The sequence below is a fragment of the Fukomys damarensis genome, unplaced genomic scaffold (assembly GCF_012274545.1).
Source record: "Fukomys damarensis isolate Sample0158 unplaced genomic scaffold, DMR_v1.0_HiC HiC_scaffold_10, whole genome shotgun sequence".
Taxonomy (NCBI): Eukaryota; Metazoa; Chordata; class Mammalia; order Rodentia; family Bathyergidae; genus Fukomys; species Fukomys damarensis.
In genome coordinates this window covers 18141621-18162440 of record NW_022900922.1, presented here as the reverse complement: position 1 = coordinate 18162440, position 20820 = coordinate 18141621, and the positions used below count along the sequence as shown (strand labels likewise).

Sequence of the window (20820 nt, the reverse complement as noted above, 5' to 3'; positions counted from 1 at the left end):
TTTTTTTTTTTTATTAGCATCTTAATCATCATCTGGAGAGAGAACATTCTAGAGTAACATCATTAAAAATAGATCTGATAAAGCACTGTCACTACTACGTATCATAAAGCAGGTACAAGATATTTTACATTCACAGAGGTATGATACAGTACTGTCCTACATCTATCTATATTACTAGAATCAGTTTTGTTTTGAAATTTACTTTGTCTGCAAATAAGATTGCTACCTCTGCCCTTTTTCTGGGCTCCTGTCACATGGAGAATTGTTTTCCATCCTTTCACTTTCAGTCTATGGGCTTTTTTTTTTTTTTTTTTTTCTTTTCTTTTTATTGAGGTTATTGGTACAATCTAGGTATACAATACAATTACATTCATCATTGGGATTCTGTACCTTTACATAATAGGTCTTGATTCTCATTTTTCCCCTTGTCCCTCCCCTCCCTACACCCCCTCCTTCCCTCCCCATTTACAAATACTTTATTTCCATTTTTTCAGTTTCTCATATTTTTTTCCTCTCCCTTATTACCTTTCCCCCACCCTTCCCACTTTCCTTACACCTTTAGCCCTTTACTTCCTATTTCACATTGTTAATTGTCTCATTAGGATCCTGTGTACTATTATAGTTTTTCACACCAAAGAAACTATTATGGGGGTTCAGGTGGCGCCCGGGCGGCTACCTACCCAGCCTTGAGCGATGGCTGCTGGGTTGGGAGCAGGCGTGGTTCTCCTTCCCGCAGTGGATCGGGCCTGGCCTACCTCCTGGCGCTTGAGTGATGGATGCTGGTTTGGGAGCAGGCATGGTTCTCCTTCCCGCGGTGGATCAGGCCGGCCTCTATGGGCTTCTTTTTACAATAGGTGAGTTTCTTGTATACAACATATTGTTGGATTTTGCTTCTTATTCCATTCTGCCAGTCTATTTCTCTTGATTGGTGAGTTGAGGCCATTGACATTGATGGCTATAACTGATATGTACTGACTTATTATTGTCCTATTATGGCCTTTTGTTGATTCTTTTTACTTTTTCACCTTCTCCTTTTAGTTTCTTGCCTTGCCTACTTGATTTGCTCTGTCGGGCCTCATGATGTTGTTACCTTCAGTGTCTTTTTCTAGGATATTGTTTAGAATTGCTTGTAGTGCTGGTTTGGTGTTCGTGTAGTTTCTCAGGTGTTCTTTGTCTTGGAAGTATCTTATTTCCCCATCCATTTTGAAAGAGAGTTTTGCAGGATACATCAGTCTACATTGGAGGTTGTTCTCTTTTAGTACTTGAAATATCTCACTCCAGGCTCTCTTTGCTCTAAGGGTTTGTGTTGAAAAGTCTGCTGTGATTCTGATGGGCTTTCCTTTGCATGTGATTTGTTTCTTTTACTGCTTGTAATATTTTGTTCTTCTTTTGGATTTCTGGGATCTTGATTATTATATGTCTAGGTGTAGATTTTTTTAGATTGTGGCTAGTTGGGGTCCTATATGCCTCACTTATCTGAATGTCAAATTCTTCCCCTCTGGGAAATTTTCTGCCATTAATTCTGTGAACAGCTTTTTAAAGTAATTTGTATTTTCTCCTGCTACTTCATGGATTCCTATCAGTCTTATGTTATTCTTCTTTGGATCATCTAGGAGTTGTTGGATCGATTTCTCATGATCCCCTACTGTTTTTAAGAGACCTCTCTTTTCATGGTCACTGACTGCCATCTTATCTTCTATATCTGAGAGTCTATCTTTGCATTCTTTTATTCTGTTGCGTACACTTTCAATGGAGTGTTTAATCCCCTGGATATCTGTTTAAATCTGTTTTATGGATTCCATTTCTTTCCTATGTTGGGTGTTTATTTTTTCCATTTCTTTCTTATGCTGGGCCTTCATGGCTTCTATCATGGTCCTGAGCTCATCTATTTTTTTGTCAGTTTCTGCTCTAGAGTCTCAAATCACGACTTCCATTTTGCTCACTATCTCTATGGTTATCTGGGAAATTATTTCTGTTTTGAATTTTTCCAGAGCCTGATTGATCTGTTTTGTTACTTCCTGTGCTTTGAGTTCAGGGTGTCCTGGTGGTTCACTATCGGCCTTTTCATCCTCATTTGCCGTACTGTTTGCCATTGGTGAACTGGAAGTCTGTCTTTGTGTCTTGCTTAAGTGTTTTCTCATTTTTATTTTTGTTGTCATACTGTCCTTGGTTTAATCTCTGGGTTATCATCCAAATCTTCCTGATATAGTTGTGCCCTAGCTTTTGTGTTTCTAACGACCCACAGACATTCTCATCTTCATAACATCAGAGAAAACAGCTCATCAAATCAACCACAATGTTTTATCCCAACTGATACAATCAGCAACACATTAAGATCAAGCACAACTTGAACACTGACCACCAGTGATAGTCACCTTTAAATCATTTGAATTAAATTGAAATCAAGAAGCAGTCCAGAACATGTCTGCAGTGAACAAAATTTCAATATAGTGTATTTACCATTTAATGGCTCAGACAGAGCGAGGATGCAAGACCCCTGGTCTCAATTCACTGATGGCTGAACCCCATGATGCAGACTGACCTGCAAGGCCCAGATTGAGTTCCCCAACCTTCTGAACGGTTGAACTCCACACCGTTTTACTACAGGTTTCCCATGCTCTTCCTTTAAAGATATTCAACATTGGGAACTCAGAAAAATACCCTCTATGACCACCTCTGCCTCTGCAGAGTGAGTCCAAAGACTGGCTCAATCAGGAGGTCTGAGAGTGCGCACGGGGTTGGGGGTGGGTGTTCAGGGGCGCCCGCGCGGCTACCTTCCTGGTGCCTGAACGATGGTGGCTCCTGGTGGGGGAAGGCATGGCTATGTTATTGTTGATTTCTCGATGATTGCCATTCTTTCTGAAGTAAGATGGAATTTTAGCATTGTTTTAATTTGCATTTCTGTAATGGCTGGAGAAGTTGAACATTTTTTCATATAATTTGTTGACCATTTGTACTTCTTCCTCTGTGAAGTGCCTGTTCATTTTCCTTGCCCATTTCTCAACTGGATCTTTAGTTTTAGGTAGATTAATATTTTGCATTCTTTCTATAATATATATATTAGTCTTCTGTCTGAGGCAATGTTTTTCCCCTTCTGTAGGCTGTGTCTTCACTCTACTGATTGATTCTTTTGCTATAAGAAGCTTTTTAGTCTGATATAATCCAATTTATTCATTCTTGCTGTTGTTCTTTTGCATGATTGAAATTCTGTTTAGAAAATCCTTTCCTACACCTATGTCTTCAAGTGTTGGACCTGTTTTATTTTCTAGTAGGTTTAATGTTTCAGTTTTAATGTTTAGATCTTTGATCCATTTTTATTTTAATTTAGTTTATGGTGAGAGCTAAAGTTCCAGTTTCAATTTTCTGCACATAACTAGTTTTCCCAGCACCACTTGTTGAATAGTCCTCCATCATATGATTTTGGCCCTTTTTTCAGAAATTAAATAGCTGACTGTGCCAGGAGAAATTTCTGTATCCTCAGTTCTGCTCCATTGACCCATGTCTGTTTTTGTTCTAGTACCATGCTGTTTTAGAAAGCACTATTGCTTTATAGTATAGCTTGAAGTCAGGTATTATTATGCCTCCTGCTTTGCTCTTGTTGCCCAAAATTGCTTTTGCTATTCTGGGTCTTTTCTGGTTCCATATGAATTTTAGGATTGTTTTTCTAAGACCTATAAAGGATGCCACTGGCATTTTGATAGTCACTGCATTGAATCTGTATAATAGTTTTGGGAGTATGGTGACTTTGACAATATTGATTTTGCCTATCCAGGAGCAGCGGATATCTTTCCATTTTCTGATGTCCTCTTCAATTTTTCAGAGTACTGTAGTTTTCTTTGTAGAGGTCTTTCACTTCCTTGGTTAGGTTAATTCCTAGCTATTTCATTTTTCTTGAAGCTGCTGTGAGTGGTATTATTTTCAAAATTTCCTTTCCATCTTGTGCATAAATGCTAATGTGTGTTGATCTTATATCCTGCTACATTGCCGAAGTTTGTTATTAATTCTAAGAGGTTTTTGGAGTTCTTTGCTTCTATGTAGAGTATCATAATTTGCAAATAATGATCATTTGAGTTCTTTTTTCCAGTATATATACCTTTTTAATTCTTTCTCTTGCCTAATTGCTCTGGTTAATATTTCAAGTATTATGTTGAATAGAACAGGTGATAGTTGGCATCCTTGTCTTGTTCCTGATTTTTAAGGAAAATTCTTTTAGGATTTCCCCCATTTAGTATGATGCTGGCTATTGGTTTGTCATACATAGCTTTTTAATGTATTCAGATATAGTGCTTCTATACCGGTTTTTTTTATTATTTTTTTTTAAATCATGAAGCTGTGGTGGATTTTGTCAAAGGACTTTTCTGCATCTATTGATATGGTACAGTTTTGATCTTGATTCTATTTATGTGTTGTATTATATTTATTGATTTTGTGTGTTGAAATATCCTTGCATCTTTGGAATGAAACCTACTTGATCGTGATGTGTGATCTTTTAAATAATGTGCTACGATCTATTTGCTAATATCTTATTGAGGATTTTTGCTTCTATGTTCATTATAGATATTGGCCTATAGTTTTCTTTTTCAGTTGAGTCTTTATCTGGATCAGGGTGATCCTGGCTTCCATAAATGAGTTTGGAAACACTCCATCCCTTTCAACTTCTTTGAAGAGCTTGAGAAGTATTGGTGATATAATATCTTCAAAGGTTTTGTAGAATTCAAGCAGTGAATCCATGAGACCCTGGTCTTTTTAGTTGTTAGATTCTTATTACTGTGTCAATTTCATTACTTGTTACTGGGTTGTAATCATATTTATGTCTTTTTGGGTTAGTTTTGGTAGCTCTTCAAAACATGCTAATTTGTTGGAATATAATTTTTGAAGGAGTTACTATCTTCTGGATTTCCACACTGTCTGTTGTGATTTCATCTTTTAAAATTTTAATTGCATTCATGTGAATCTTTTCTCAGTTTCTCTTGGTTAATCTGGCTACAGGGTATCTATTTTATTTATTCTTTGATTCATTGATTTAAAATTTTTTGTCTAAATTTCATTGATTTCTGGTCTCAACTGTATAATTTCCTTCCTTAATTTTAGTTTGGGGTTGATTTGTTGCTGATTCTCAAATATCTTAAGATTTTTCATAAGGTTGTCTATTTGAGCTTGCTCTGTCTTTTTCATGTGAGCACAATTGTAATGAATTTTCCTCTTAGGACTGCTTTCATAGTGTCACCTAGTTTTGATGAGTTGTTCTGTCATTGTCATTCACTTCCAGAAATTTAAAAATTTCTTTGTTTTCTTCTGCATTTCATTGTTTGTTTAGGAGTATGTTGTTAATTTTTCAAGAGCTTTGACCTTTTCTGATATTGTTGATTTCTGTATTCATTGCATAGTGGTCTGATAGTATGCATGGGATAATTTATATTCTTTTATATTTCCTTAAGCGGGTTTTGTGGACTAGTATATTACTTATTTTGGCAAAAGAGCCATGTGCTGCTGAAAAGAATGTATACTCGTTAAGAGGGGTGGAATACTCTCTATATCCATTAAACCCATATGTTCAAGAGTGTGGATAAAAGTAGGATTGTGATTAACTTGTTTTGCAAGTGTTCTGCAAGTCAAAGAAACACTTTTAACTTGATAAATGAGTGATGTCTTGCAATACAATATGAGTAGTATGTGATGTTGAAGTCACATGATCACAACTGAGCCAATGGTTGTTCTTTCTCTCTCTGTCTCTGTCTCTGTCTCTGTCTCTGTCTCTCTCTCCCTCCTGTCCCTCCTTCTTTCTGTTGCTGTAGGATTGTGGGCGATCATCACCCAACAGGAAGAGGTTATAGAGGAGATCTCATCTGTAGAGGAGGAGGAGAAAAGGGTACAGGAATTCTTCACTTCAGATGAGATTAGGGTGATGTATAAAATGTGTGAAACAGTACAGAATTTTGTAGAAAAGCACCACCTGAATAATTTTGTAGTGGTGAGAACAATGAATCTGTTTAATGACACTGCAATGTCACATTTCCACAAAATCCTCAAAAAGAGGCAAAAAAGCAAGTGGAATTGATAGGTTCTTTGTTAAAGATGCATAAAAAGAAAAAGGTTCAATTGAGCTAGCAGATAGCATTGACTCCGTAGCAGCGAAGTTGTCCTACACAATAACCTTACTCTCTCTTGTCTCCTTCACACTGGCCATGAGGGTTTTCAAAAGTAAGGTTAATTTGTTTATTTTTCTTTATTATTTTGTATCATGTTAGAGTGTTATAATCATTTATATGGATATTTCTGGGTTATGGAATGAATCATCTGAGTTTCCTTTTTTTTTTGGTACCAGGGATCGAACTCGGGTCCTTGCGCTTGCAAAGCAGGTGGTGGAACCACTGAGCTAGATCTCTGGTCCTTTGTTTTTACTTTTCAAGTGCTTTGGATTACAAGCATGTTTCCAGAATGAATTATGCTTGCAAACCAAGGTTTGACTGTATTTGCTAGTACTTTGTTAATTCCACAACCAGAAAACATCGTGGCCTGGATTGGTCATCTTCAGCCCATGGGAAAGGAACATATAGGAGTTGATTTAGTTCTGGTTTTAAATGGTCTTCTCTTACTCCTTTCCTTCTTCTATTTTCTGGCCTTAATGTAAAACATATCATAATTTTTCTCCATTTATAGATGAAATGATTTGAAGATAAGAATAAACTCAAGTCAAAAAAGAGGTATAGTGTAAATACCAACTAAGAAAGGCATGTGAAAAAACACATTAGACGCTATACAGGAGTAATTAAAAATAATTTTTACTTTAACTTACATGGTTGAGTGATGATATAAATGCCACAAAGCTAAAAGCACCCCCCAACCAAAAATAAAATGCAGAAGTGAATACAAAAGATATGGAATTAATTACTCATGCAATATTCACAAAATTTTTAAAAATACAAAAACCAACCAAAAAAAAAAACCCTGTAATGCCTGTGACTTGACTTTCTTTAAAAAGAACCATTTCAATCACTTCAAATAGACCATACACACTAACTATAGACTGTACAATGTACCTTTAAAAAGAAAGATATATGCATATATATAATATTTATAAATATACAAATATGTACATTATAACTTCACAGTTGAAAGAACTATTTTGCAAGAAGCCTGATGAACAGTTTTCACTTTAAAATGAAATGAACCCTTTTTAAATGTCTTGCTAAAATGGAAATATTTAAAATGACATCTAAATGATATTTTATACAAACATATTAAGAATACAACTGATACTCCACAGTTTAAATTACACTCACACACACTGCTTTGATACCTTGGCATACCCCAGCTGTATACTTTTTAGAGGAAGAGAAGTTACTTAGAACTATTCTGAGAGATCTAGTAGCCCTTGTTGAATGGACTTGCTGCTGTGATGTTGAAGTCATACCAGGAGCTGCGGTCATAACTATTTGGGCCAGGCATCCTACCTAGTAGTGTAGGATTTCTCTTGGGGCAGTTTCTACTCATTAGTAGGGTATCCTTCCTCTTCCTAATCTCATGGTAATTTTTATAGAAGCAGGGACCACTTTTTGTTTGTTTGTTTGAGACAGGGTCTCACTCTGTGGTCCAGGTTAGCCTTGCAGGGATCCTCCTGCTTCAGCCTTCTGAGTGCTGGGATTATAGGCATGCAGCACCGTGCCTGGCAAGGGACCCTATCTAATGTCCCTCTACTCCTACCCCATTATGATTCCTCCAATTTTTAGGTTCTTCCAAAAAGTCTCCAAGAACATCACAGCTTTCTGAATCTGTAGATTTTGGTTTTGATGTGTTTTAGCAGCAAATTATCTGTAAGGTAACAGAATCAAAAATGGATGTTTTTAATTTTAAAAAATCTTAAGATTAAAGGTTTTTGTTTGTTTTTAAGAGTGTGGGTATAATTGTAATAACATAGTTCTTAGTCATCTACCTGTCTTTTTACTGTAACTAAAATATAATTTGAGAATTTCATGTATGTATGTATCCATGTATGTATGTATGTATTTATTTATTTAGAGTCTCCCTATGTAGTTTAGGCTGACCTTGAGCTCACTATGTAGCACAGGCTGGCCTTGAACTTGTGATCTTCCTGCCTCAGCCTCTCAAGTCCTGGGATTACAGGTGTGCATTACCATGCCTGGCTGGTTTGGGAATTTCAGGATAGTAAAGAGAAACAGGCATACTAGTGGGCACTTAAAAAAGTGAAATACATAAGTTAGACTCTGACAATGGGTTATTTTTCTAGGTTCTGTAGGCAAATTTTTATTTGAAGAAAATCTTTTTTTTTTGTGCTTTGTATTTAAAGAAAAATTAGGTAGCTAAAGGGCCACTCAACCCTGAGAACATGACAGAGAAACTGCAAGGCATATATTTACTGAAATATCACATGACTATTTCAAGCTTGTAGAAGAACTTCCAAAAAGTACAAAGATGGCTATTGTAAAATTCCATAATAATCAGACGCACTTTTTTACTGAGTACTGTCAGACATAACCAACGATGTAGTCTATTGAATATTACATGGCCTTATTCTATTGGCCAAAGAGAAAGCAGAAAGGTACTGTGAAACTGAACTCTGAATGCTTTCTGTAACATGTCACATTTCCAGACAATCTCAGCAAGACTTTTCAAGTTCTAGATGCTTTCCAGATAAATTGCAGCACCTTCTTGGTGGAAAGGGCTAAATTTAGGACCCAGTTAGGCAGACTGAATTTGTAATTAAAAGGCTGTGGCTACTTCAGTTCCATGACGACCTCCGACTTTAATATAGTCTCGAGGAAATTTATCCAACTGTTCATAAGCCAGCCGTCCATCTTCTCCTAGACACAGAACATTAAACATGAACTTAACATTTTTATTCAGCACTCAAAATAAACTGACATCAGTGGTTTAGGTATGAAATGCTACTTTGTGTTCCTCCTCCTCTGACACTGGATTGCCACTGTAAGCCATTTGCTATGCTAAGGAAAAGTCATCTATTTTTAATTATGTCACTGATTTCTAGGTAATGCTTAGGACAACCAAGAATGTCTGAGCCAATATCAGAGACCAGAAGAATGCTAAGGTATGAAACAAAGCAGAAGTCCTGTGGTGGTCTCATGTCGATACTTTCAAAAACTAGATTTATTCCTGGATTATATGTCTCTTTGGTTTGTTGGTGTTTTGAGACAGGGTCTCACTATGTAATTCAAGCTGGCCTTGAACTCACTATGTAGTCCAGGTGGCAATCCTCCTGCCTCAGCCTCTCGAGTAGTGGGATTATAGCTGTGCACCACTGCACCTTGTGCTTGGATAGTACAGTAGGAACTTCAGTGTGGCTATTCTAGACCTCGGTGAATTTAACTTTTACATAACATTTTTTTGTCTATATTACATATTGTTATACCTAAATGATGATTCATAAAAGTCAAATTTAGGCTTCAAAACTTGAGCTACAAAATTGCTCTTTGCCTTGTAAACATGAGATGCTTTCTACCAGGGAATACCTAGTTCAGTTTTGTCTGCAGCAACATCTTGAACAGCTAAGATATATTTTCAAATGGTTTGCTATTTTTTTCTATTTTTCCTATTAAAAAAAAAAACTGATAGAGAAGTGGAAAAATGATGGCTGGGAATGCAGTTCAGTGGTAGAGTGCATGCTTAGCATGTGTTGAGGCCTTGGATCCTACCCCAGAACCAAAAAAAACAAAATAATACAGAACAAAAAGGGAGAAAAAAAAATAGCAACAAGATGAACAAGGCTTTCCTATATTTAATATAAATGAGACAAGGATAGAAATAACGTTGCTTTCAATCAGAAGTTCATTGTGAAGGGGAAAAAAGCAAAAAGATTCATAAAATGATGGAAATATATTGATATGAATAGTTTCAGAAAAGGAGTATAATCATGGATTTTAAATGTATTGTGTATTCTCTGGAAACATGAACTTTTAATAAACCATAAGCCTAGTTAAATTTTTTTTTCCACATTTAACTTTTCCAGGAATACGTAGAGAGATCTGCTGTATTTAAGAGACCTGTAGTGAATACTTTCATAAACAAAAGCCTGCTAATTATAAGAGATTTTTGTTAATTACTTCTGCATGCTTTGACAATTTGGAGGCAACACTATGTTTTTTCTAGTATTGTAGTTTTAAACTTTTTATTACTTTAGATTGGGATCCTTTATGTGAAACAAACTATGCAAAACTCTTGACATATGAAGCAAGTTTTAAATAGGACCCTTCCAGTTGATGGCAGAGGAGATGAAGGAACAGGGGGCCAACGTGGCCTGTCTGCATGCTTACCCCATGGTCCACTCATACATGCCAGTGGAAAGCTCAGCTAACAAATGCTATTTGTTTTGTTTTATTTCTTTGTTTTCTGCAACAGGGCCTCACTACATAGATCAGGCTGGCCTTGAGCTCACTTTGTAGGCCAGGCTGGCCTCTTACAATCCTCTTACCTCAGCCTCTTGAGTGCTGAGAGGCCACCATACCTGGCTCACAAATGCTATTTGAAGAGCTACTGATACCAGGTCAACTCCTGGTCCGCTTAGAGATAAAGTCCAATTCAGAGGTGTTCAGTTCTTTCCCAGAGTCCCATAAAGTCTAGAAACTTAGAGGATCAGGATTCCACCTTGGGGCCTGACTGGGCCTAGCTGTCTACTGGCTAGGTGCACAGCCTCAGTGCTATAGCTTGGATCTTGAATGTACCTGAAGGCCATTGTTGAAAGTTTTGTTCTCACCTGTAGTGCTCTGGAAGATGGTGGAACCTTTAGGAGGAGGGGCTGAGTGGGAAGAGGTTAGGTCACTGGGGCTGTGATTTAGGAAGGGATGCTGGAACTTGAATTTCTCCTCTGTACTTCCTAGACACCATGAGGCAAGCAGTTGCTACAGCATGTGCTTCTGCCATGATGCTGTCATAGCCCAGGGGCAATAGCCAAATAACTATCAACTTAAGCCTCCAAAACCATGACCCAGAAATAAACCTTTCGCATTTAAATAGATGCGGCTTAGGCATTTTGTCACAGTGATGGAAAGTTAACACACCCAACATGCCTTTGTGCCCCTCCATAAAATGGGACTAATTGTGCTTCCTCTGCATGGAGCTCTTGGGAGGACCAGATGAGCTAATGTATATGGCTCTCTCAAAATAGAGCCTAGTGCAGAATAGGTCCTAATGCAAGCTGAGCGTCTGCAGCCTGAAATTCCAAAGCTAAAAAACTAAAATCCTAACCCTTTTGAACACTGACATGCCTCCACAAGTGGAGAATTCCCCACCTGACCCTGTGAGATGAGTTGTAGTCCAAATGTAAGTAAATTTCAAAAACTTCACAAAATTTCCTTTAAGCTTTGTGTAAAAGGTATACATGAAACATAATGACTTTTATGTGTAGACCTGGGACTATTCTTAAGCTATCTTATTGTGTACATGCAAATATCTCAAAATGTGACAAAATCTGAAGTTGGAAACACTTTTGGTCCCAAGTTTTATAAATAAGGGATATTCAATTTGTATTATTATTGTGTCACAACCAGGGGTTGTCACGTAGGCAGAGTTTTGGAGGCAAGAGTGCCTCTTGCACTCTTGGTTCCAAGTTGCAGCTCAAAGTTGGTTCAAAGTTCCTTCACTCTGGTTCAAAGTTGCAGCCACGATGCCCTGGTACATTGGTGAAAACCATTCCATCCAGTGCAGTGGCCACCAATGAGATATGGCTATCCACATTTAAATAGTAATTGCTCAAAATGAAATGAAGTCAAAACTTTCTTTCCTCAGCCCTGGAGATCAAACCCAGGACATTGCACATGCTAAGGTAAGTGCTCTACCACTGAGCTGCATCTCCATTTCTAGTCATTCTTTAGTTCCTTGGTCACAGCAGCCAAGCTGAACTGCTCAGTAACCACTACATGTGTTTAGCAGTTGCTGTGATAGACAGTGAATTATGAATATTCCCAGTATCACAGAGGGATCTACTGCAAGCTCTTGGTTAAAATATTAAAAATAATTCTTCAGTAGTTGGTAAATAGTTGCTGCTGAGTGCTTTGAGTGCTTGCGATGACTTCTAGCCCTTTAAAACATGGTGTCTTTTTATCAATTCCCATCGAAAATACCATTTCACTATATTAATTCACTTATTTGTGTGAAAGAAAAAATGCGCCAGTATTTGTGTATTAGGATAAACAAAGATATATAGTGTTGCCTTGAGGGGTTCTCAGCCTCCATTGCACATTAGAATCACCTGGAAGGCTTTTTAAAAAGCCTCCGCTGCAGAGACACAGTTCAGACCGACACACAGAATCTTGGGAATGGAAGCCAGGCGTGGGAATGTGCAGGTTTCCCTGGTGTGGAGCCCTGCTGAGAACCCTGCCCTGGTGGTGGGCTGAGCAGTGCGTACAGTGAAGGTGAAGCTGGTCTAATGATCGCTCTGAGATGCTGCTGTTTGTGCAACTCCAGTGACGCTTGGGGCACCAAGCACCTCTGGCTGCACTTTACAAATGTTTGACTTTTTTTTTTAAACCTTCATTGTTATTTCAGAACACCAAGGAAAAAAGGAATTTAAACTGACAATACTCTGGGTACACTTAGAGAATGAAATAACTACTATATCTAAAAAACAGCCTTAGGAATAACTATTTTATCCTTTAAGCAAACATATTCCAGCTAAGCTTTCTGTGCAGTAAATGATATATTCAATAGCAGAACGAAGTCTTATTAAACCCATAATTATAAGAAAGAAGGCCTAACAATGAATGGGATTTCATGGCAGTTATAAATGCCATGAGCGTCTCCTTAAGATACTATAGTCAACTGGGGAGGCTTTGTCCAGGTGACATTATGAACTGGATTATGTTTGAAGACTTTCAGAGCACAGTTTTTGACTTTAAGACTGCATGGGGAAGATAAACTTATTTGTAATAAATATTTATATCTTTATGCAGAATTAAGAAAGGCTTTTCCTACTCTCCTAAGTACTCTTGAAAGGCTAAAAGTATGAAACATGCTAAGCATAGAACTTTTAAAGTGAAGGGGGAGAAAGAAAGAAAATGCAAAGGGAAAGTGTTATCTGGATGTCCTAGAACACAATAAAGCTTTCAGTTGTTTCTTTGTTGCCAGGGCTTAGGTGGGCAGAGGCCAGCAGGGCAATCCCTAGTTAGCCTGGCCGTCAGAGTGAGGCTGAGGTGCATGGAGCAGGTAGCGTTTCTCAGATGCACCCCCTGGTCCCTAACCAAACTTTGTCTTCTGGGGAGTCCCAACTCCATATTGGCAATCCATCCTGGATTCCTACTGCCTCTGCTTTATGGTTTGACTTGCATGTCCCTTTGTATTTATTTATTTATTTATTTATTTAGAGACAGTTTCACCATGTAGTTCAGGCTAGCCTTGAACTCATCTCAGCTTCCCAAGTGCTGGTATCAGGGCACAGACTGGCGAACCCATATGGAAAGGGTCCTGAGAGTGCCCTTCAGATTCAGCATCCAGAGAGAACAAGGGGTTTGGAGTTGGACATTGACTAACTTCTCATCCTGTGCCTGCCAGTGAGTAGACAGCCCACGGAAGCAAGCACTGCTAAAACAGGATACATGAAACTTTCCCCTACAGTTTCCTATGAGAATACCAGAAGTAAATTCATATAAACAAACAGAACTCACCGAGAGACAAGAGGGTTTCTGAGGCCACAGTTCTCATTTCTTCAGTGTCAGACTGACACAAGGTCACAAGCATTTTAATGCTTTCAGTAGCCTACAGGGGAAAATAGTTTAGTTTTCTGGGGTTCCTGAGATTTCCCATTTCATTGCTGGTAGGAACTTTAAAAACCTGCCTTAGGGGATCCCAAACCGAGGTGGGTGTCAGGATCACTTTGAGAGCTCCTTGAAGTATGGATTCCTCACTGCCACCCTAGAGGCACCACAGTGGGGTTCACTGAGCTGGGGCCCAGGGTTTATGCTTGCAAGAATTCTGCTATAGCTAAATGCCTCCTTCCACAGAACTCCAGACTCAGAGAACCGAGGTGATTAGCCTGCTTTTCGATTGGAATCCATTTTTCCTAGTTCTTCCCACTCTATCACATTGATTAAAAAAAAAAAACACTCTAATTAAAAAATTCCTATACATATACTGAAACAGCCCATTGTACTCCATAAATATATAAAATATCTGTCAGTTAAAAATAAAACCTAAGAAAGAAAGAACTACTGTTCTTTAGCTTATGTACTAAAATAGAAGAGAAGAATAAAAGTCAATGGAGGGATTTCTTCTATTTGCATATTTTAGAAACATTTATTGAGCACTCTATGAGCCAGACAGTTCTCACGGCCTGAGAGATTCTACAGCAAACCAGTTGTGGTCTTGACTCAGAGAGCTGACAGTCCACTGGAAAGACAGATCACTAAACAAGGAGTTATTTTAACAGATGAAGGGGTGAGGGTGAGTCCATGCTGGGGGAGAACAGGGCTGGGAAGCAGCCTGTCTAGGCAGAGACATCCTCCTGAAGGAGGGGTGTGTTAGACTTGTCAGCCAAGATTAGACTCATGGTGGGTCCCTGTGTTTGGGAGTGACTGGAAAAGGAAGTAAATTCTGGACCAGACCAATAGCTTGGGAAGTGCCTAGAATCCAGAGGTAGCCAGAGATAATGTTTGGGGAAGGCAGGGTTAGATCAAGGCGAACTTTATGAGCCAAGTTAAGGGATTTGGACTGAATTTTAAGTTCATGTCATAATCCAGGTCTAAGTCCTACTGTTATGATCATGGAAAGTAGATGTTCGCCCAGGACAACATGTATGTGATGGATTCAGAACTTTTATGGCCCTACAATTGAGGGCAGGGAGAAGAAACCGGGCTGCTATCCCCAAGACAAAAATGCTTTTGCTGACAGGCTAGAGCAGTTGAGAAGAGACAGTAAATCATGTTTTTCTTTCTTGGAGGAAAGCAAGGTGTATAAAGTAGCAGTGGTGGTGCTGGGTGACAGGAGGGGCAAAGTGGAGGGAGCCGAGTGGGAAGGCCAAGGGATTCTAGCCGGTGAGGACAGACTGCGACATGAATGTGGAGCTCACTTGGCTGGAGAACTTGATCTCAAGGTTGTTTCAAGGCTGATTATAGAAAAGGAAAATGGAGAACTTCTGCTTGTTATCATTAACTGTTTTAAAACATTGTGTTTCCTGACACATCGGTTGGGTGGAGAAACGATGAATTTTTCACATTATGCTGTGTGGACCTTTATTCAGGAGATGGGACTGCAAGATGATTTAGAAAGAGGCCGTCTATTCAGTAGCAAGGATCCCATCTCTTAGGAAAGGAATAAGGAGGAATCTAGGTCCACAGGGTTAAAACTGGAGCCTTTGCCTTCACCTGCACAACACCTAAATCCACAAAAATGCAGGCAGCTCACTGTGTCTTCATTTACATAAAATCGAATCACAGACACCCAGTCCTGACACCCGCTGTAAAAAGCATGCCCAAGTCAAGTCTTCACTTAGAGTTTTTTTTTTTTTTTTTTTTTTTTTGCCACTTTAAGGTAATTTTTTGACCAAGTAACAAGGAAGGCATAGTTTCCCACAGTTGTTTTTCTTCACAGCTCATTAACTTTTTCTTTTGAGGCATTAATCCCTTTCTTTGCGTCCCTTGGGGCCTGTAGCTCCCTGCCCCTGTCCCACCAGCCCATCCAAGATTTTAATCAGTTCAAAGGTGTGGCCTTCTCATTCTTCTCTCAAGGCTAATTAGTCTTGTTTATTTATTTTTAAAGGTAGGTCAAATATTAAACGTGGCCCACTGAAAAGTAAACTCTTTCTGGCTGGGAATTCTCAGCACTTCCTTTTTCTGTTTACATTTTAGGTCTCTCCCACCTCAGTAACTCTTCCACACGGTTACGATAGGTTAGCGACCTAACAATAGCTTTGTGGGAAAGGATCTGGGAATTTAGTGGCACAATGAATTTTGATACTTCTTTGCAAATTGGAGTTTTTCCTTGCTATTTGTAGTACATAAAACATACTGGTAAAATTACCCTGTCATCTTTATTTTAGGATGAGGTACTTTTCTAATACCCAAAGGCAGACGTGCCTGTGGACTATCGCAAAACAAAGTAAGGAACCCACAACTAATACAGAGTCCAAAGGAGATGGAGCGATGCTGAAGCCAGGCTTTACCTGCAGGGTTTTCAGGGCCAGGCATGCTGCCTTCTGGAGCTCCAGGTTGGTTTCTGTTAATGCTTTGCAGTAATACAGCAAGGCCTGAAAGAGAAGGAGGGCACCGTGAAGTGGCTGGAATCACTTGTCATTTAAGAGGTATGTGGCATTTTTACTTTTTGCAATAAGTGACAGCGTAAAGGGTAGCATTTTTGTGCTACTTTAAGAACACACCAGAGCCGGGGATTTAGCTCAGAGGTTCTGGCACCTGCCTCACAAGCCCAAGGACCTGAGTTCGATCCTCAGTACCAAAAAAAAAAAAGGACACACCAAAAAATCCATTAAAATTCACGTTGCTTTAAAGGGTTATGTGTCTATGCAATAAACTGACCTTTTATTCTACCAGGTCATGGACTCTGGAGATCTGAAGTTGGAAGATGCAAAGTTAAGAGTCTAGCATTTTTTTAGTTTTAGTTTTTTTTTTTTAGTGCCTGGTTCTTTCCCTTTATCAGTTTTCAAAGTAATGAGTTCATTATCAAACTCTAACTTAAGCTTTTATTTTGAAAATACTGTTTTTATATTGATTGATTTTTTTTAAGACAGGGTCTTGCTATGTAGTCCATGTTGGCCTTGAACTTGCTGTGTGGCCCAGGCTGGGTTTGAACTTAGAATCCTGTCTCACCTTCTCAAGTGCTGGAATTAGAGTTTAGTTTTTAATTGACACATAATTTGTGTGGATTTACCATAAATGATTAAATCAGAGTAATTAACATTTTTATCTCCTCAAACATTTATTGTGTCTATGTAGTAGGATCCCTTGGACTCTTTCTTTTTAGTTATTTTGAATTATATCATAAGTTGCTATAGACTAAAATTACCCTACTGTGCTATAGAACACCAAGACCAGTTAATTCCACTAACCCAACTGTGTTTTGGTACCTCTCTCGACTCCCCTTTCCTCCTACTGAATCCAGCTTTTAAGGGGTCCTTTAGATGTAGCAGAAATTCTGAAAACATTTTGAAAGAAGTACAGAGAAGAAACACATTAGGTGCTATAAGAAAGCTACAGAGTACTAAGTAAGTCAGCTAGAGGAGAGGCATCTTTTGGATGCCAGGGTGGGTTTCACAGAAATCTCTGAATTGGACCAGAAAGGATAGGTTTGGTTTAGTTTGGGAAACTGAGGGAGAAAAGGGCATTTGGGCAGCATAAGGTGGTGGGTTTGGTTGAAGGCTTGCTGTTTGATATGTAGCACATGGATACTGTTTTTCACAGTGCTGAGGGAGTAGCTCAGAGGTAGACAGCTTGCTAGCCCATAAGAGGCTCTGGGTTTGATCCCCAGCACTTCAGGAAAATGTTCTTAATTCACCAAGTTAATTTTTTCTTAAATGGTTTATAAAGTGGGTACTGACTATTAATTCAAATGGGTAAGAATCACTATAAGTTATATTTTGGCTCAGAGGAGGGCTGGGGATTTAGCTCAGTTGCATCATACCTGCCTTGCAAGTGCAAGGTCCTGAGTTCGATGATCCCTGGTACCAAAAAACAAAAAAACAAAAAAACAAAAAAAAGTTCACAGGAAATTTTGAACAATAATGACATTTAAAAAGCATCAGAGGTGGGAGGGGAGAACTAACTTTTCATCTTAGTAGGATGTATTGTACATTTTTGCTATTTTCCTGAATTATTTTAAAAAGCAGAGCTTAACATCAGGTCACCATGCTGTAATATGTATCTGTTGGATCAATAAATGCTATGGCTCTGTCATGTATACAGTGGCCTTTTATAAGTTTATCCCTTTCCTATGGCCGCATGGCTTGTCAAGGTCTCAATTTCACGCCTGGACCCCCTCCACAGCATTCCTGCTCCCAGTGCTACCGCGAGATCTGCTCAGGTACGACGGCCATCAGTCATACCCCTCCCCTCTCCACCTCACAGAACAGGGAGCGCCTCCTTGGGTTCTCCCCTCCTCTCTCTCTTTCTTTCTCTCTCTCTCCTTCCTCCCTCCCTCCCTCCCTCCCTCCCTTTCTTCCTTCTTTCTTTCCTCTTTCTTTCTTCTGGATAGCACCAAACTGAAACTTCTCATTTGGGCTTTTCAAGGTCCTCCACTACCCGGCCCCGCTGATCTCACACTGCCCTCTTCCCCAAGTGTGCCCTGTGGCCCTATTGGTTCTTCACAGAGAATTGCACTGTTTGACTCTTCTCTTTCATAGACCTCGGTTCAGATTGTCTTCAAAATTTGTTCAGGCCCCAGGCCCCACTTCACCATCCACGATGTGAGCATCTCTGGCTTTCTTTTCTCCTATCTGCTGTGACTTTCATTTTCTTTGTTATTTATTTTGTGGTGCTGGGGAATGAACCCAGGTCTTCACTGCGCTGAGCATACATTCTACCACTGAGCTATACCTCCAGCCCTTTTTTCTTTTTTCCTTGAAGTTAACTGTCATTATTTATATGTACCTACATTTTTAAGCTTGCCTGAATGCCTGCCTTCCTTCCTTCCTTCTTTGCCTCCCTTCCATTCCATTCCCCTCCTTTCTGTTTTCTCTTCCCTCCTCTCCCCTCCTTCTCCTCTCCCTGTTTCCCCATCTCCCTTCCCTTCTTTCTTTTGTGAGAGTGGAGACCAAACTCAGGGTCTTCGCACTGAACTGCACGGCCAGCAGTATATATATTTCTAATATGTATCTTGATTTTCCAGTGTGACTTTGGCCATGTCACTTAGCTTCCTGAGCTTTAGCCTAATAATCTATAAAATGCTTTCATTGGTGAGAACTACTTGTAGGAATTTGTGAACCTATAATGTGGTAAGATAAGTAAAAGACTGAAAATAGTTCCTGGCACAAAGTAAGCCCTAATAAATATAGCTATAATATTGCATTATTCTTACACATATGTATTCATATATCTGTGTATTCGTGTTCTTGTTTATAGGAGAAAAACACCATAGTGACCTCATTTAAACTAAGGGGTTTTGGGGGTGCTGGAGGTTGCACATGCTAAGTACATGCTCTAATGCTGAGTTACCCCAGCCCTTACGTAGAATTCTTTTATGGACAAAACTGGTTTCTTTTAAAAACTTATTTAACTCCTTAGCATCTAGAATGATATTCTGTGCTTGGTGAGGCCCCTCGAATCTGATGGCACCAGAGTACTGATGCGACAGCTTGAGTGTACAGTCAGCCACTCAGGGACCTGCTTGCTCACGACGTGTACCTCTCTTGTACTCACTGATAGCTAGGATTAAACACATCCTGTCTTCTTGGTTCTGAAGAACAACTCTCTTCTTTTTTTAAACATGGAGGCATAAAGCCAGGCATGGTGGCACACATTTGTAATCCCAGCACTCTGGAAGGCTGAGGCAGAAGGGTCACAAATTTGAGCCCAGCCCAGGCAACTTAGTGAGACTCTGTCTGGAAATAAAACGTCCCAGGGATGTAGCTCAGCGAGAAGGCCCTGGGTTCAATCACCAGGACCACCAAAACTTAATAAATAAATAAGTAAAGAAAGAAATGAGATAGAGTTCACATACCACAATGCTTACCCTTTGAAGTGCATAATTCACTGGTTTTTAGCATATTCACAAACCATCATCACTCTCTGAAAATATCTTTATTACCTCAAAAAGAAATACTAAACCCACTGGTAGTCCTTCCCATTGATCATCCTCCCCCCTCCCCACGGTGACCACCCAACTGCTCTGTCTCATGGTTTGCTTATTCTGGATATTTTATAGAAATAGACATATAGAGTATGTGGCTTGCATGTCTTCTTTCAGGTATCACTGAGGCTACACTACATTGTTAGCTTTTTATGGCTAAATAATATTCCACCACATGGCCAGACTACATTTTGTCTATTCACTCATTAGTTGATGGACATCAGATTGTTTCTACCTCTTGACTAATAGGAATAATTAATGCTGATGTGAACATTTGCATGCAAGATTTTTCAGAGTGTAAAAATTAAAAGAAGCAGAGTTATGCAGTATAGGTTATTAAAGAAAGAAAAACAATAATAATAGTAATAACTCTACTACACTTAAATAGTTAAGAGCCTGTGCTTGTCTTTTGACCTCAACCACTTTCTGCCTTGGGTAAAAAGCAAACAAAACAGAACAAAACACCCCAAAGGGGTGGGCAGGATAACATTCAGGGAGCCAGTTTTCCCTAGAAAAGGATAAGGTGACTGTCCTGAGGCTTTAGTAACTTTTCCAGAGCTCCTGTGTCCAGTGGTGGCCTGATGTCCAGGTCTTTAATCTAGCATTTTGTCCCTGCTGAATCCTTGTTCCTATGCCAACATGCTAGTGAGGAAGGGCAATTTTCTCAGCCACTTATGTAAGTCTTAGAATATGAGGTTGTGTAAGAGTTGGGTGAGGGTTGAACTTTTGGTTTGTTGGTCAGACCTTGAAGGTCATTAGGAGTGGGTCAGAGGGAGACACCTGTTAAAGTCCATCTACTTTACAGTTTTAACAAGGGCTGGTGCTGGAGGTCCAAGGCAATGGAGGGCCGTGCACAATGCTGACTCATGACCCATGGAATTTGGTTAGCTGGCTGGAAACTATTTTTGTCTATCCCATTTCAGGGACACGTATGTTATAAACATGTGCAAATGTAAATTCAAAAATATTAATTCATTTATTCAGTGAACAGCCACTTATGTGCCAGGCTAACATACGCCTAGGTTGACTTCAAAGATGCTGCCTGCCCCGTGAACTTTA

The 20820-nt window shown here is 39.2% G+C and overlaps 1 protein-coding gene across 7 annotated transcripts in view; it reads right to left on the bottom strand.

The window, feature by feature from the left end:
- Positions 1–20820, bottom strand: part of Ripor2 (RHO family interacting cell polarization regulator 2) — a 126087-nt gene that overhangs the window by 5467 nt on the left and 99800 nt on the right. For 4 of the 7 annotated variants that reach the window (XM_033761887.1, XM_033761888.1, XM_033761893.1 and 1 more), the window contains 2 exons: positions 16127–16210; positions 13635–13725 (listed from right to left, as the gene is read on the bottom strand). In XM_033761887.1, the coding sequence (XP_033617778.1) occupies positions 13635–13725; positions 16127–16210 (175 nt within the window). Of the gene's footprint in view, positions 1–8084; positions 8823–13634; positions 13726–16126; positions 16211–20820 lie in introns of those variants that run through there. The other 3 variants (XM_033761890.1, XM_033761892.1, XM_033761891.1) reach the window with 2 other exon arrangements.